The sequence below is a fragment of the Onychostoma macrolepis genome, chromosome 16, assembly GCF_012432095.1.
Source record: "Onychostoma macrolepis isolate SWU-2019 chromosome 16, ASM1243209v1, whole genome shotgun sequence".
In the NCBI taxonomy this organism is placed as follows: domain Eukaryota; kingdom Metazoa; phylum Chordata; class Actinopteri; order Cypriniformes; family Cyprinidae; genus Onychostoma; species Onychostoma macrolepis.
In genome coordinates this window covers 9,767,860-9,787,098 of record NC_081170.1, presented here as the reverse complement: position 1 = coordinate 9,787,098, position 19,239 = coordinate 9,767,860, and the positions used below count along the sequence as shown (strand labels likewise).

The 19,239-nt window shown below is 36.3% G+C and overlaps 1 protein-coding gene across 1 annotated transcript in view; it reads right to left on the bottom strand.

The window, feature by feature from the left end:
• eif3ea (eukaryotic translation initiation factor 3, subunit E, a) overlaps nucleotides 1-18,233 on the bottom strand; it is a 74,161-nt gene extending 55,928 nt beyond the window's left edge. Inside the window, exons 1-3 of the mRNA XM_058746595.1 lie at nucleotides 18,075-18,233; nucleotides 17,305-17,422; nucleotides 17,085-17,202 (exon numbers count right to left, since the gene is read on the bottom strand). Coding sequence (XP_058602578.1) covers nucleotides 17,085-17,202; nucleotides 17,305-17,422; nucleotides 18,075-18,164 — 326 coding nt within the window. The 5' untranslated portion in view covers nucleotides 18,165-18,233. The remainder of the gene's footprint in view (nucleotides 1-17,084; nucleotides 17,203-17,304; nucleotides 17,423-18,074) is intronic.
• Nucleotides 18,234-19,239: the final 1,006 nt, after the last annotated feature.

Here is a 19,239-nt window from a genome sequence, read left to right as displayed (position 1 = left end):
CTCCAGAAGCCTTAATAGCCTATTTGAAAGTTTATTTTAAAGAAAATCTAGTTCCTACATTATTTTTCTATACATCGACTCACTGGGGTCTCTAACCTGAAATATGCCCTTTAAAGGTCCCATGACATGCTGCTTTTTGGATGCTTTTATATAGGCCTAAGTGGTCCCTAGTATTGTATCTGAAGTCTCTTTCCCGAAATTCAGCCTTGGTGCAGAATTTCAGCCACTAAGAGAAAGTCCCACAATGAGCTTTCCTTAGGACGTGCCATTTCTGTGTCTGTAGCTTTAAATGCTAATGAGGAGGAGAGTGGGTGTGTGGCCTTAACCAGCTTAATTTTGACAGTGGATGTATCGCAATGGCTCATAGACACGCAGTCATTCAAGCTTTTCAGTTTGACCCAGAATCTGATCCGGATGGAGAAGCACCGGATGAAGAAGTTGCAACTCAGCGGCTACAGCAGGACGTCTCCGAATGGTTAGTTTAAAATATTGTGTCTGGATACGGTACTTTAGTTGGTTTGTTACAGTTATTATCATGTAGCTAATGCTAGCCATAGGCTCGGATGAAGGAACTAAAAAAGAAATACGTCGGTGTTCATTTGTACATCCAAACACTGAGCAACTGCCATGCTTCGCTCGTTTGCAAGCCATGATGTCTCTCGAGGGAAAAAAATAAAAATATTGCGCTCGCCTCGCACGGTAGTAGCTCATTTTCTCATGGGCGGGCAAAACAGAAAGGGAGGTAACCTTTCCCCATATGACGACAAAGGGAAGATTCCAGATTGGGCCACAGACCATAGGCAGGCTAGGGCAGTGGTTCTCAACCGGTGGGGCGCGGACACTCTACCGGGGGGGCGCGAGTAGGCTACAGGATGGGCTTTTTTATCACTAAACTACTGTCATAAAAAGTTATAGTTTTGTATATACATAACTCCTGAATAAAAATTAAAATGTGTTTGGACTGATTTAAAAAAAAAAAAAAAAAAGTTTTGAACAAATTTGATTGGTTTGTCGATAGTGAGCGCAAATGCAGGTGATAAGCGGTTTTATTAAGCGAGTCATCGAGTCGTTCATTCAAACGATTCGTTCAAACGGCCGATTCATCGAGAATGAGACAGATGTTTGTGCATGGGTCATTGAATCTTTGACTCAACCGATTCGTTCAAAACACTGAATCATTCAAAACACGATTTGAGTGTTGCTGTGAGATGCGCTATGCTGTGATCTTTGTTTGGATTCATCGGATCTATTTTCGCTGCTAAAATAGACCAAAACAGTCATTATTTAGTCTAAAATGTAAGTGACTTAATATTATTAACTTGTTTGTTGAACTGTCATATGAAATCAGTGTCATATTTTCAATCGTGAGGTGATGGTAAATTAAGTGATGGTCAATTGTCAGCTCTCTTGGTCGTCAGGTCGTGTGATGTATGTTGCTGAACTGTATTCAAATGTTATAAATATAAAAACACATTTTGAAATTTAACTGCAGTATGTCAATTTAGTTTATTTGTGTGTGCTGCGCTCATAAACTTTAGAAAACAGCGCTCATTTGTTTGATTTCTCCTCGAGAAGCTGCACAAGCCTCAGGTGAAGTGGTTTTTGACAGAAATCAAATTAGATCTGGCGAAGCATCTGGATGACACTATGTGGCTTGCGTCTCTGTCCTATTTGGTCGATATATTTGACCACCTGAACGGCCTCAACCGGTCTTTGCAAGGCCGCGAAACTCATATTTTGCTCCTTGCAGACAAAGTGCACGCCTTCACACAAAAACTAGACCTCTGGCATGGCCGCATCAGTCGAGGGAACTGCAACATGTTCTCCAGCCTTGCAGACTTTAACACTGATGCAGGCACATCACACGATTTCTCCTCCCTATTTCAATCAGCGTCTGAGCACCTGTCAGCAATGAGAAAACAATTTGCGACGTACTTTAAAGAGGATTATCGCTCTTTTACGTGGGTTCAAGATCCGTTTGTGTGCACAGCAAACGAGCTATCAATTGATATGCAGGAACAGCTTATTGAGCTGAAGAGTGACAGTAGACTGAAGGAACTCTTTAGCTCCTGCCCTCTTTTGTCATTCTGGGCAGCATTGATGCAGGAATATCCTGAACTCTGTGACGTCGCCTTGAAGATTCTCCTTCCTTTCGCGTCGACATATTTGTGTGAGGCAGGATTCTCAAAAATGACTGCACTCAAAACTAAATACCGCAATCGTGCACAAATCGAAGATGATTTGAGGCTATGTTTATCAAACATTGAGCCAAGAATTGAGGATCTTTGCAAGGCAAAGCAGGCTCAGGTCTCACATCAACATCACCTACCTGCAAGCTTCTGTAAAAAATGCAGATGATGCCTACTATTAGGCCTAGTAATAATAAAAATAAAAGCATAAATTAATATCAAATTAATACTTTTTACATAGCTTGCAAAAGGTTGAGAACCCCTGGACTAGGGGAACTCATATTAATGTTAAGAAACCTCATAAAGTGAAATTTCATGCCATGGAACCTTTAATAATTTCAGCTTTTTTTTTTTTTTGTCTTGTGGACTACATGTAAAAAAAAAATTATATAAAATATCTTACTCAGGACAGTACTAAATAAAAAAAATAACATGCATTTTGTATGATCTCTCTTATTTTGTTAAAATTATTCACATTCACAACTTTCACATGCCACTGTGCACACCAGTGTTGGGTAAGTTACTTTCAAAAAGTAATTACAGTTACTAATTACATCATCAATATTGTATTTAAATTACTTTACTGATTACTCTGTCTGAAAAGTAACTTAGTTACTCAATAAGTAACTTAATTATTCAAATCGCTAATTAGGCTACATCTTAAAATCCCTATAAACCTTAATAGAAATTAAACTGTTTATTCTTTCAATTTGAGTCAAACATAGAATAGTTTAGCCTTTTAGCTTTAACACAACTTTAATACTTAAACATTTTTATTAAAAAATTTTAACCTTCTTTGGTTAACAATTATAAATACTCTGCAAAATATCTGAATAACAAAAAAGCTTAAAAGTTAAACAATAAATTCCAGTTTGGTAAGATGTTCATGAAAAGCCCAACTAGTAAAATCCATACAGGTTTGTGTAAAAATAACACGTTAACTAATATAGGTAAGGTAAGAATAAATTACAGAAATGATCTTCTCTGCTGAATAAAGTCATGTCAGATCGCGCTGTTCTTCTGAGGTAAATTCCTCATAGCAGGTCTTCTTTCAAAAATAATGAAAATTAGGGGGGTTTTTTTGTTTGTTTGTTTTTTTATCTGGGTGTGGGCGTTTGCGTTGGGTGAGTGACTGTGTATACACACACACACACACACAATGCGTATTTTTCAATTAAAGACAGCTTATGGATTTACATGGGCTGCTTGACACCTTTTTATTGGTCATTTTGTGTTTCAAGAATAAGGTTAAGAATTATGCTATTAGTTACCCTACTTATATATAAAATGTTTTTCTCTATTTAAAAGAGTATACCATGATTGACAACATTGGGCTTGATACCTTGCAGCAGACATTTTGTAAAATGCATTTTTCATGAAAATTGTCACTGGTGTTACCTTCCTTATGGATAACACCAGTGATGATCAGTATATCAGGTCTAATGTACATCACTGGTGTTACTGTCACTGGTCTTACTGTACTGTTTTTGTCTTTCACATTAAATAAATAAAACAATCTCCTTATTTCTTGCATTTTCATTATCTTTCTGTAACTCTGACTACATGTGCTGAATTTTGTTTTTTAGAAATTTCATAAAAACTTTTAATATTGCTAAAGAAGGTAACACCAGTGACAAAAAAATGATACATGTGGTCTTGAAATAATTGCACAAAAAAGCTAAAAAAAAAAAAAAAAAATTAAGCTGTCATTTATATGTATTCATAAAGTCAAAAGGTAATCTAATAATGTGGTCTAAGTTTAAATGTAAAAAAAAAAAATTAAGACATTTTGCCATACCAAAAGTGGACGTTTCTGTAGAATGACCCAGATATACTAAAACAGTTCAAGCATATAACAATGTTTAAACGTTAAACCTGCGCTATAATAATGATGTGCGCTAACCTATATTCAAGTTTGTGCGGAGAGTGGAAGCTAAAGCGCGCTCTGCAGGACATGGAGGCACCAGGGAAATCACTTGCATTTTTATTTTCAGTGGAAACAATTTAAAATAGCCTACGCCATCATTTTTTTTTTCTGATAAAGGCAAGAGTAATACATAATTCGGAACTGTAAAGGGTCTACTTTTATTTGTGTGCACTCACAATATCAACAAATGTTGTGCTTTTATTAAACAAAGAAAACAAACATGATGCGCTTTCTGCCGTCTCGTCTTGAACAGGAGCACTTCACAAAAACGAACCGAAGCTGAGCGAATACATGCCTCACAGACATCATAAATATATCTATAGAAAGCTTTAAATAATCACGTAACGAAATATATAAAAAATAAATTAATTAATTAAAAAAAATAAATTAAAAAATTTGAAAAACTTTTATTATAATCTTAATCATAAAGATGCATTTATCTCTAAAGGCGCGTCTAATGAGGAGACGGCGAGTCAGGATCAGCAACTTCATCCTTGTGACACAGACTCAGAAAACAGTTTATTAGTAAATAATTCAAATATGTCCTTACTATTTCCCGCGGACACATTCATGGTCATGTTTGCTGGGGCTTTGCGGCAAGCTTTAGCCTATTGCATGCATTTTAACGCAGAACTCTTCAGCTGTGCTGAAGTCATTTGCGCTCGCTGCTGCTGAGGGACACTAAACAGCGTCGAGCCGCTCTGTCGCGGCTCTCAGTGATATGTGTTGGGTCCCCGCTATACTAGCAGCAACACTCACAAATGTTCACAGAACAAGCGGGAACCCAGTGAGCCTGTAGCTTTCTATATTTCTGTTTTATCACGTGATAGAAAGTCTAAGGCCTTCTCAAACCGTACGGCTGACCCATCTAATCTGCGGCCTGTAATGCGTCAATCTGAGATTGCTGTAGAGACAAAATGTAATTCCATCAAGTTAGCATTTTTAAACATTCGCTCACTAAAAAATAAATAATTTCTGATCAATGATTTTATAGCCACAAACAACCTGGATTTTATGTTTCTAAATGAAACATGGCTAGAAGACAGCTGCAGTGCAACAGTCCTCAATGAAACAGCCCCTCCTAACTTTAACTTTACAAGTGTCTGCAGGACTGTTAGGAGAGGTGGAGGTGTAGCTGCTCTATTTAAAGATGTTTATCAATGCAAGCAAGTGTCATTTGGTCAGTATTTGTCCTTTGAATACCTAGGTATTGTGCTGAAAGGTGCTCCACGCATTCTGTTTAGCATTATTTACAGGCCTCCAAAATACTCTCCAGCCTTTGTTGAAGAGTTCACAGAACTGTTATCAATGATTTCCTCAGAGTTTGACTGTTTTACTATTGCAGGGGATTTTAATTTTCACATAGATAATGCAGAAATCAAAACTGCAAAAGAAATTATTACGGTTTTAAACACTTTTGATCTGACCCAGCATGTGCATGGACCCACACACAGTTGTGGACACACTCTAGATTTACTCATCAGTAAAGGTCTAAAGATTTCATCCATTGTTGTTAAGGATGTAGCAATATCTGATCACTTCTGTATTTTCTTTGATATATTGATCTCTGTTACCACTGAATCTAGATCTGTCTCTGTCAGAAAGAGATGCATTAATGAGAACTAGGGATGTAATGATTCACTCAACTCACGATTCGATTCGATTTGCGATTTTGATTTCACGATTCGATTCACGATTCATGATTTTTTTTAAGAAAATGAGATTTAAGACAAATTATAAATTAAATGTTCTTTTATTATTGCTTGGACAAAATGCTGCACGTTTCTTTGTGAAATTGAAATAACACTATAATAATATACTAATATAGCACTTGCATATTATTGCTCTTTTGTTGGTTTTGATTGCTTCTATTGTCCTCATTTGTAAGTCACTTTGGATAAAAGCGTCTGCTAAATAACAAAATGTAAATATAATGTAAATGTAAATAACTAAACTGAAATTTTAAAACAAGCCCCAAATCAAATAAAATAAGTAACATAAATAAAAGAAATCTCTTCATAAAAACTAAATAAGGCTTTGTCTGTGCTCTTTCCATTTAAAATTAGAGGCAACCACTGCATTTTAATCATGATCCAACAAAGATGCTGCATACATGCAGCAGGAGCAGTTTTAACCTAAATTAGACTGTATAATTTCGAAATTTGAAGCAAAAACAGAATGGTATGACTTCAGTTTTGTGAAATTATACATAGAAACAGCAGACGAGCTGAATGAGACGCATATTCACTCTCTGCCAGCAGGTGGTGATTTAAGCGTTTCCTTGGTTTCCGCTGTAAACAAAGCAGCGCTGCACTTATGAACTTTAATATGCATTATACAGAGGCAAGATGAGAAGAAAAATACCATCTAAACTTTTCTAAAGACAGTAAGTTCCCCTCAGACATGCATTCATATAAACTACCCTAATTGAATCGCGATTTGTTTCGCATCTCAACCAATTTGAATCGTCACATATTCACACTCGCGGTTAATCGTTACATCCCTAATGAGAACACTAGTGCACTATTTATGAAGGCTATATCTTTAACACCAAGCATTTCTGCAGACTCTGTTGATCTTCTCCTGGATTCTTTTAACTCAAAAGTTAAGAATGTTATTGATGATATTGCTCCGACAAGGGTCTGCAAGAAGAATGGCAGACAAAAACCACCATGGAGAAAATCAACAGCAGTTCAGAGTATGAAAAGACAACGCAGAAAAGCTGAGCGGATGTGGCGGAAGACAAAACCTGAAATTCACTATAGCATCTATAAAGACAGCCTTCATGCTTTCAATGTGGAATTAGCCACAGCTAGACAGACCTTCTTCTCAAACCTTATAAACAGTAACTTAAACAACTCTCGCACTCTTTTTGCTACTGTGGAGAGACTGACAAACCCCCAAGTCAGATTCCCAGTGAAATGCCCTCCGACAGTAAATGCAATGAGTTTGCTTCCTTCTTTTCTGAGAAGATCAATAATATCAGAAAGGAGATTGGCATATCTAGTTATGCAGAGGTCACACAGATTAGACCACAATTTCAAAAAGAAGTGACTATGTCTGTTTTCGAAGCAATTGATTGCAAAATTTTGAAAGAAATAGTACAGCACCTTAAATCATCAACCTGCTATCTTGACACACTTCCCACATCTTTTTCAAAAGTGTGCTTAACTGTTTAGAAGCAGATCTCTTAGAAGTGGTGAACGCAACTTCTTTCTGGGACTTTTCCAAACTCCTGAAAACTGCAGTTGTTAAGCCCCTTCTGAAAAAGCGCAATCTTGATAACACAATGTTGAACAACTATAGACCAATATCAAATCTTCCGTTCATAGGTAAGATTATTGAAAAGGTAGTTTTTAATCAGCTGAACAACTACTTAAACTTAAATGGATACCTGGACAATTTTCAGTCTGGTTTCCAAGCACATCATAGCACAGAGACAGCACTCATTAAGATAATAAATGATATTCGCTTCAATTCTGATTCAGGCAAAATATCAGTGCTGGTACTACTAGATCTTAGTGCTGCGTTTGACACTGTTGATCATAACATACTTCTAGAGACTGGAAAACTGGGTTGGGCTTTCTGGGATGGTACTCAAATGGTTCAGGTCATACTTGGAAGGGAAAGGTTATTATGTGAGTATAGGAGAGCATAAGTCTAAGTGGACGTCCATGACATGCGGAGTCCCACAAGGCTCAATTCTTGCACCGCTCGTTTAACCTGTATATGCTCCCACTAAGTCAAATAATGAGAAAGAACCAAATTGCCTATCACAGCTATGCTGATGATACGCAGATTTACCTAGCCTTATCTCCAAATGACTATAGCCCCATTGACACCCTCTGCCAATGCATTGATGAAATAAACTGTTGGATGTCCCAGAACTTTCTTCAGTTAAATAAGGAGAAAACTGAAGTCATTGCATTTGGAAACAAAGATGAAGTTATCAAGGTGAATGCATACCTTGACTCTAGGGGTCAATCAACTAAAAACCAAGTCAAAAATCTTGGGGTGTTTCTGGAGACAGACCTTAGTTTTAGTAGTCATGTCAAAGCAGTAACTAAATCAGCATACTATCATCTCAAAAACATTGCAAGAATTAGATGTTTTGTTTCCAGTCAAGACTTGGAGAAACTGGTTCATGCCTTTATCACCAGCAGGGTGGATTATTGTAATGGTCTCCTCACCGGCCTTCCAAAGAAGACCATTAGACAGCTGCAGCTCATCCAGAACGCTGCTGCCAGGATTCTGACTAGAACCAGAAAATTTGAGCATATTACACCAGTCCTCAGGTCCTTACACTGGCTTCCGATTACATTTAGGATTGATTTTAAAGTACTTTTACTCGTTTATAAATCTAAATGGCCTAGGACCTAAATACATTGGAGATATGCTCACTGAATATAAACCTAACAGACCACTCAGATCATTAGGATCGAGTCAGCTAGAAATACCAAGGGTTCACACAAAACAAGGGGAGTCTGCTTTTAGCTACTATGCCGCCCGCAGTTGGAACCAGCTTCCATAAGAGATCAGATGTGCTAAAACATTAGCCACTTTTAAATCCAGACTCAAAACTCATCTGTTTAGCTGTGCATTTGTTGAATGAGCACTGTGCTACGTCCGAACTGATTGCACTATGTATAATCACTTTCTATTCTTAAATGTTTTAAATTCTTTTAAAATCAATTTGTTTTTATTGTTGTGATTTTTATTATTTTTAATGACTATTTCACTTCCTTTTATGTAAAGCACTTTGAATTACCATTGTGTATGAAATGTGCTATATAAATAAACTTGCCTTGCCTTGCCTTGAATCAGGAAAATCTGAAAGTGAACGAACCAGCGAGCGGAGGGTTAACGCCGCTGCATTCAATTTTATCTTTAGATGGTAAATTTAGATTTCAAATTCAATATTGATTTTAGAACTGTTGAAATTATTTTGTTTATGTAATGCAAGTACTTTATAAGTAGCTGTAATAAATTACCTAAAAATGAACAGTAATCCCTTACTTTACTTTTTCAGTGGATAAGTAATTTAATTACAGTAACGCGTTACTTAGTAATGCGTTACACCCAACACTGGTGCACACACACACTCAAAAATAAAAAAAAGAAGGTTGGAGCTGTGGCTTAGAGGTAATGTGCTCTAATACACTGAGCTATATTGATCACATGGGCGACAAATTCAAAACTGCCACAAAACATTTCCTTATCCTGTTGTCCCTCTCTCTTCCCATTACTCCCTGACACATCTCAACTCGCCTCTATGCCAGAAGTGAAAGAAAATAGATATGCCTAATGGTCTTCTTCAATAAAAGTATATGATTTTTTTTTTTTTTTTTTTTTTTAATCGTCCGCCAGGTAAAAATAGCAAGTCTGATTACTTAAAATTATGCTATTATTTAATAGTACACATTTCTCAACAAGTCTCATGATTTGAGGTATCATTCATATCCGGAACATAAACTTTGCGGGATGAGTTACACAACAACATTTAATAATGGGGTTTATAAAAACCAATAAGCCTAAATATGAGCCTTAGTAAGTATTATTTAGGAAATACCACTAATTAAAGAAAGAGAGAATAAGGTAATGAAGAAATTAAACAAACATTGTGTCTCCTCACCAGGTGAGATGGAGTAAGAATCTACTGCTAATTGTGCGTATCACTGAGTTTTGGCAAAATGCTCGGCACAGGGGGCTGGTAAGCATGCTTACCACACGACCACCTCCGCCAAATGTGGCCGGCCTCTGAAGAATTCGGCAAATGAAGCCATGCGTCACTGCGTGCTCCAGACAGAAAGAGGAGGTTGCACGTTTATTTTATTTGTGGGGAGGTTCAAAGGCTGTTTATAAAGGAGTTCTCCTGCAGAACTGCTTCTGTTCCATTATACTATCATCTGACAGATGCTGGGACTATGGGTGGAGACGAGCCACCTCCTTAAGCAGTGTCCTAACCAGCGATAAGCAATAAAACCTAACTATCTCCTCCATGTAAATCAGATTTTAATGATCTAACCAGCCACAACAAGCAGCAGTATAACTCTGCAATTGTCTGAATTATATTTCTATAGCGATGAGCTGGCTAGTCCCACCCGTGAAATCTCATTGGTCTAAAATCCCATTCTACATGAGAAGTGAGCAATAGTTTAACTTAAAATGTAAACTGTTATTTACTCACCCTCATGTCAACCCTTATGACTCATGTGAAACAAAAGGTTATTTATAGCTGAATGCCCAAGCTGTTCTTTTCAATACAATGAAAGTGAATGGTGCAGCTCTCAAGCTAAATTTTGATTTAAACAACTTAAATTTCAGTCTTCAGTTCCTTACACAAAAGCCGCTTTTCCACTATCGGGCCGAACGGTTCTAAGAACGGTCAGGTACGGTTCCAGTTGTTTTTCCACATGAGCCTGGCACGGCGCGGCACGATTACAAACCGTTCTCGGCTGGTAGAGTGCGTGTGTGTGACGTCGCCACTCAGGATCTGTCACTTGTCTGTTGCCTGGCTGCTAGTTTCTCCGTAGCTTGCTAAGCGCGCTATTTTGAGCAATGTAAACACAAATTAGTAATAAAACCTGAAGACATTTCTGATCATCCTCCATAACGTGGTGGTTATTTTCACCTCATATCATATGTAAACACTTGTGTTACCACGGCAACGACTGACGCATTCCACAGAGATCCGTTATCAGCCCCGCAGTGGAAAACGAAACCATATCCGTGCTGACTGGCCCGGATCGGCACGGAACGGAACGGTTAAGCAAAGAGAACCGTTCGGCCCGATAGTGGAAAAGCGGCTAAAGTTATCACAGATCTTTAGAAGATTAGAATATAGAGGAAAAATCATGAGGACCACTTTTTTTTGTTTTTAAGTCCCATGTATGGAAGAGAGCAGTCTGAACATTCTTAAAAATGTCTCCTTTTGTGATTGACAGAAGAAACAGTGTAAAACATCACATTTTTGGTAAACTATGTTTTTAAACATTAAATATCTACTGATTACAACACTGATTGTTTTAAATTGCTTGTCTTGTTGCTAAAAACTGTTGCATCAAATCTGATTAAGACCCAGTATACTGTCCTTACTGAGCATTTCTGCATTCAACCAACATCCTCAGCCCTCACCTAGTATCTCCAAAAACTAACAGTCAATCCATGTTTATCTGTCTGCTGAAGAGGACATTACATCTTTACTCCGTCAGCTCTCACCACCTCCCCGTCTGGGTTAAAATGAGGAACAAACCGGGCAGGTTTTGCTATGGAGGTCAATGTATTGGTGCTGAGGGAACTGCGAGATAACTCGGCCCTCAGCCATTCAGAGCAGCTCATCCATCCATCACGCTCAGTCTGTTAAAGAGAAAAAAATCTATCGCCACTCCATATGTCCTAACACTCCTGGACAATGGTCCTGACAGATTTCCAAACATGATATCACCTGCTTATAAGCATCCGCCCCGTGAGTGACATTGTCAGAGAGCTGATCCAGTAAACATCCGATGACGCGGTTTAAAAGAAACACGTCACACATGAGCAGCTATTAACAAATAAAAGAACAAATAAAGACGAGTCCTGATCTGCACTTCCTCGTGGTCGTCTCGGCCTGTGAAACTCCAGACACCGAAAAATGCCCTCCGAAACCCGAAATATTCAGATCGAACAAGTAAACTTCAAAGTCGCTCGTTAATGAAGAGCAGACATCCATTTGAGTGGGTTAATTAAGACTGCGCCTGGTTCTAACGCCACAAACTTAATCCTGAACTGTGATAAAAGCATGTTTTGGAGAAACGAAATGCAAACTGGTCTTTAAAAATGTCTAGGGAAGGCAATACCACCTACTGAGATTTCTCACTGTGAGACACCACAAACACACAGCGGTAGCCTGATAAAATATATAGAAGCTCGGTGCGGTATTAGCGCTAGTCAAAGCGAGCAATTAAACAATAACTAAGTACAGATCGTGGCCTCAGCTCCAGGCTCCACTTTGGCCTGTTAGTGGGGGCCAAAAGATTCACACACTGAACAGAGACACAAAACAGAGATACAAAACAGCTCCAAATAATTAGCTACAATTGCTATGGCAAGCAAATTTTAAATGAATTTCAACAAACCCCCAACCTCAAGTACTAAACTTGGGAGAATACATTGCATATAGTTTATGCTAAGGATATGAATGATGCCTCAATTTGTGCAGCTTTTTGAGGAGGGATATAAACAATTACTTAAGATTTTGAGTATAGAATCGCAGTGAGAACAACACAGAACACACTGACAACTGCAATACAACTCTCTGTCATCACATCAGTGTCTTTTGCAAAAGGAAATACCACTAATTTTCTTTAGGAAATGAAAAAAAATCTAGTTTCTACACTAAATCTGCAAAATCCACAAAGCTTAATTTAATACACTCGCAAACGCCTAAAAATGTGCACTATGTCAATGGTATTGACAAATTTTAAATTTAAAACAGTAAATGTAAAATATATATTAATATCAACAAAATAATGATAAAAACTGTTCTTTTTTTTACTTACTGTGTTGAATAATTACTTAAATGCTACTTAAACAACTAAAAGATACATGCCATTGTATTTTGATTTGCCATTCTAGTTGTTAATTTATATTATATATACAGTTTTTCTGGGTTCATGAATGAATGAATGAATGAATGAATGAATGAAGACGACTAGGATCACGATATTTCAAGAATATTTGCGATAATGATATTTATGCCGATATGCAAAAAAGTATGGAACAACGTTTTATTGGCAGGCAGCAGCATTTATTAGTGCAAACGCAATGAAGGGCAATTTCCATCATTTTCCAATGAGCTACTGTCATTGATGACAGACTACCTAATTCGAAGTGTAAATCTATTGTCATTAGGTGGCAGAAGCAGCATTATAGTGCAATTGTAGTGACCAGTGTTGGGCAAGTTACTTTAAAAAAGAAATTAGTTATAGTTACTAGTTACTTCTCACAAATAGTAACCGAGTTACATCATTATAAAAGTAAACAATTACCAGGGAAAGTAACTATTGTGTTACTTTGTTTTTTTAAATGTTCAAATGTGTCAAATAACTTGGATGCCTCCAATATTAAATGTTAAATGAATGAAATGGACACTACATGGAATAAATTATTTTTAAACATTGTACACTAATACAAAACAATTTAAAAATACTTATTTAACACTGAACATTTTTTAACATTCTAGCAGACATTATACCAAACAAAGCACAATTTAACTTAAAATTAATAAGTTGGTCAAATAATATTTTGTGGCCATTTTTGAGACCCCTTCTTGAATCAGGCTTGCAAATAAATGCAGCCTTGCTGAGCAAAAGGGAATTCTTTTAAAACATTAGAAAATATTACAGATCCCAATCTGAACACTATGTGTGAACGTTGTTATGAATTAATAGAGTTAGGGCTGGGCGATGTGGCCCAAAAAATTATCACGATAACTGTTTTCATATGAGTCAATACCGATAATTATCACGATAAGTGTCAAATCTTTATTTCTTTCAAGTTTTAAGCCAGATTTTTGCTCAAAAGTGAAAGTTGTAGAAACCAGACCATTAATTTTCCTTAAAATAAATATCTAAAACATCTTAAACAAAATGTTTTAGTTTCTGCATGTTCTAATGAGTGACATTCTTTCAAATCAAGAAACAGGTTTGGGTTGCCTGATAATATTAATAATAATATCACTTTTTTGTCTCTTAGAAATGCACATTTGATAGTAGCTTGAGTTAGGATGCAGAGGTAAATTTGTTCATTATCAAAATCAGTAACGTAAAAATTGTAGCAACCTCAGTTTTATATGGTGAAATTTATTCTGACCAAGTTTTTATTTTTTTTTTTGTATTAAGCATTGGTCTCCCATAGTAGCATACATTTAAATCATGATAAACACAGTTAAAACCACACATATAGCACCTCAATACCATGGTAAAAATATAACTATATGGTTTTTAGGTAGCCTATTTGTATGAAAAACATTCAGTATAAATGCACACATGCTATAGCTTAACCACACATACTTACTATAATTATATACCTTTACTCCTGTAATAAAATTCAGTGTGAATATCCCACATTTCTGCCACAATACCATGGTGCAGTGAGTGTTACTAACGTTACAGTAAATAATGGTGATGTGTAGATTGAAAAGCCTTCTGACTGTCTCGTTGCACAAAGTGTTTCTCCTGTTTGGCTTTAAACTATCACAAGAGTCATTTGTGTTCTTCACTGAATTCAAGTGCTTCACACTGGATCTCACAGCGTGGTTTAGTGCTCGCGTGACCGAGTAAACGCATCTGTCCTAGTGAGCTCAGGCACAGCAGTTTGAACTGTGATCTGAGTGGATAAACGGTCCTTGTGGCGCGATAAGTCGCGCTGTTTCGTTCCGCTTTTGGCTCATAAACATTATATCAAACATTTATCTAACTCTTCATCATAGACGTTGGAATGGGGGGGGGGCGGCCGGTTAACTCTGTGGCGATGCATGTGCAAAACAGATTTAACTAATCATAAAGTCAATCAGGATACATAACACAAAGGCCTACCCCCCTGCATGACATGGGGCCATTATTGGACATTAGAGAATCATGGGCACGCATGTCTCGTTACAATGATATTTACTTAAAACACCAGGGTTACTTCTAGTAAATATTTTAGGCCAAAAAGGCTCAGCTGACAAAAAAGCTTGGAAATCCCTGGCATAGATTCAAATATTTGAACTCTTTGACATTTCAAGCCTATAGCGGTCTCGAGATCAGGCCTAAATCACATCAAATACAGTGGATAAACCGGCCACTAAGTCAATGATATGCTGTCTCTTCTGTCTAGGTTTGATGGCGACTGATTGAGAGCAGAACAATGTCTTTTAAATCCAACATAATCAACAAGAATCCACTGTTACTAATCCAGCAAATCCGTCCAACTGCTAATGGAGACGACTATTTGAGAATATCTCTACTGCCTACAGTGATCAGTGTAACAACCTTCTTTTAATTAAATAAAAACATCTCTAATCCCTAATACACCACATATTAAAAGCTAAAACATCTAGATTGGCTGGCGGCTAGAAATGGGGAACATCCATCAAAGAAAAGCAAGCACTGGATAAGGACTGAGTTTAACCAAAATATTTTAATTACGGCAAAGTCAGCATCAGAAAAAAATCGAAAAGTAGCCTCCGTGAAACTCACCGCAGGATGCTCTAGCATTCTGCTCTTCTGAAATTTGCAGAATGAAACCATATACTCATCCACATGGCAATTTCAATCAAATACAAACCGATTGTGATTACAAATGCCCGCTGATGTTCTGCCATCCACTTAATTAAATGGCACTTAAGCCCGACCTTCCAGAAAAAGAGCCACAAATGTTCTGTTTAGAGTATCGTCTAGCATCGAGCAGGGCTCCATCCCACATCCCTGAGGACTGTCTTGTCTAAACTGTGCAATTGAACACTGTTCAACTTACATTAGATGAACAAGAAAATAAGTAAAGTACCATCTTAGCTGTTGCTTGGAATAGAAAATGACTAAACTACTGTCATAACATTTAAAAGATTCTCCACGGTCTTCCAGTAAAAACCGCAGACAAAGTACATATCTCTACTATAAAGTACAGAAAGGTCGCTTTTAATTTCAAGACAACCACAATACACCCTAAACCGTGTACTAAATACCTCATTGGTAGATGATCCAAAGTAACAGACTTTGGTGCATCTGTTTGGTCAAACACATCTGGATACAGAAATGAGCCACAAAAGAGCATTGCTTGACTCTGCAAATTCTTTTTTAACAATTGGGTTTATTGATTCCATTAATCCATCCTGTACCATAATGGCATATGCACCAAAAATTAAATAAATAAACAATTCAACAGAACTGAAATTAAAAAAGTAATGAATATTTAAACAAAAATTAATTTAAAGGGTTACTCCACCAGGGTTACAAGCGTTACTTGACAGTCAGACTAAAAGTTATTATTAAAGGGTTACTCCACCCCAAAATGAAAATTTAGTTATTAATCACTTACCCCCATGTCGTTCCAAACCTGTAAAAGCTTCGTTCATCTTTGGAACACAATTTAAGATATTTTTAAGATTATACAGAAAAGTATAATAAACATCGTCAGAATAGTCCATCTGCCATCAGTGGTTCAACCGTAACATTATGAAGCTACGAGAATACTTTTTGTACGCAAAGAAAAAAAAAAAAAGAAGAGTTTATTCAACAATTCGTCTCCTCTGTCAGCGTAGCGCCATTTTGGAGTATCTGCTGCACGCAAGTGTCAGCCGCGCCACAAGGATATGCTGTTTTCGTTCAAATCAAAGCATAAACAAACGTAGAAGACGTATCCATGAAGTGCGGCTGACACAGAACAGCGCACACTGCTTGCATCCAGCGGATATTCTCCAAAATGGCGCAACGCTGACAGAGGAGACGAATTGTTGAATAAAGTCGTTTTTTTTTTCTTTGCGTACAAAAAGTATTCTCGTAGCTTCATAACGTTACGGTTGAACCACTGATGGCAGATGGACTATTCTGACGATGTTTATTATACTTTTCTGTGCCTTGACAGTGTTAATTGTTTGGCAGTCAATGGGACAGTCACAAGCCTCCCGGTTTTCATCCAAAATATCTTAAATTGTGTTCCGAAGACGAACAAAGCTTTTACAGGTTTGGAACGACATGGGGGTAAGTGATTAATGACAATTTTCATTTTGGGGTGGAGTGACCCTTTAATACTGAATTTAATCACTTGAAGTTTCATATGAGGAGACAAGGAATTTAATCTTTAATTTAAACTTAAATCGCAATCAAAACAGATGTGTTAAAGGAACTTACAAACAGTTTATGTAAACCAATATTTAGATACACAGGTACAGCAATAAAACGTTTTAATAAATAAAATGACAAGACAAAGTATGTGATAACATTTACCTAGTTGACTGCATCTGCCTCATGGTCTCTGGGTCCTCAAACACCTTCACAATTGGCTCCGTCTCAGATTGAAGTTGTTTCAGTTGAGCCACAACTTCAGTTCTCTTTTCTCTGAGAGCTACAAAAGATTTAAATTGATATTAATATAATGAAATCAACACCTATGCATCACATTAGGCATCTTTCATCGCAGAAGAGCATTAGAAGTTAATCCACTCACAGCTGGGTATTTCTTTGTCAGGAAATAAATTCCTGTATACATCCATGGCAAAGTCCACCATGTTGGTTTCACTGAGGAGATCCAGCTTTCCATGGAGGAGCTCGTTCTCATTGTAGATCTAGAAAACAGTGATGGAAACATCATCAGTACATTCAGAATGAAAGATATTTGCTGACTTTTAAAACGTCTATTTCTGCCTATGCAGAAATTGTATTATTGTTGCAACAAACTGTAACGGCTATAATGTAAATTCATGAACACACTTTTGCTGACAAATACACACACATTTAACTTACTGGTTCTTTGAAGACTGTCATAAGTTATTATAGATTTCAACAAACCTCATCTGACTTTGCCAGATATAATCAGTTAACATTATAGATCTTGGTGAGAACTAAAACAATGAAGACAACACCACAAAGCACGGATGTAAAAGATAAATGTAAACAGCACTATGACAAGACAAAGTGGCAGCTGTCTCTAGCTAGTTTCAATGCTATCTAGTTAGGCAGCTTACTAGGTTCTGAGCCTACAGCTAGCAAAAAAGAAACTAATAGGAGGGTTAGTTATACTATGAACAGACTGTCTGTTATTCATTATAAAAGTCAGTTGGCTCCGTTATTATTTTATTACCGACTGAAATCATGAGTTATATGATTTACACACTACCGGCAACAGTAACGGGCGCACGTGGTAGTAGCTTTGCCGCCTTCTACATACAAACAGTGCTACAGCACGCTTTCAAATACCAATATAAGAAACACTTGTACCTCTTTTACTGAGAGGAATTCCAGCAGTGGGAAAACGAGATGCCTATCCAAAAAGTGAGCGATTTTGGTGGTCAGATCGTATTCCGCCATGTTGTCAACGGAAGAGGACGCGCTTCAAAACCGGAAAAACTTTATTTAATATAGTGCGTTCACACAGTCCAACGCGCCATGGGCTGCATCTGCAGGTATAAGTGAAAGTGTCACACAGTATCAAAGGAAACATACTGCTTTTAGTTTGCTCTATAAAGATGTTTACTCTAATTGAATGTAATAGAATAAAGTTAGCAAAACAGAATACTATAGCCTAGTTTAAATGATAAAAATTACTTACCTGTGCTCAACACTTCTAGAAATGAAATAAAGTAAAAATAAGTAATAATACAATAAAATAAAGTTAGAAAAAATGAAAACAATTAGGTTTAATAATATAAAACTTACTCGAAAAACAGAACAGAGTAGAACAGAATAAATGTAAATAAAATACAATTGTATTAATAAAACTTGACTACACTTTGCTAATAGAATATGATAGAAAAAAGATAACAACGTTATCTAAATAAAACGTAATAAAACAGAACAGAATAAATGTAAAGAATAAAACTGAATTTTATTAATAAAATTTACTTATTTAATCCTACTCCGTGCTAATAGAATATAATAGAAGATAACAAATAAAACAGAATACAATCGAATTTGAAAATAATTAGATGTAATAATTGCCCTATTGTAAAACAGAGCAGGGTAGAAGAGAACAGAATAAATTTAAAGATTTGTTTTTTATTTTATCAATAAAATTTATTTCACTAATTTATTTTCTCTGTGATAATAGAATATAATAAAGATAACAAATAAAACAGAATACAATAAAAAAATAATTAAATTTTTAAATTTTTTAATTTAATTTATTTAAATTAAATTTATTTAAAAACTCAATCTGCACTTCCAAGAATCAAGTTAAATAAAAAATTAAAAATTGAACACATTTTAATATAATTTGGTTTAATAATTACTCTATTGTACAATAGAACAGAACGAAATAAATTTAAAGAATAAAATATAATTTTTATTAATGAAATTGACTTGACTACTCTGCACTAGAATATTTGAACATTTGAATGCATTAAAAAATAAAATAGTAAAAGTGTAACACCCAAAAACATAAAAT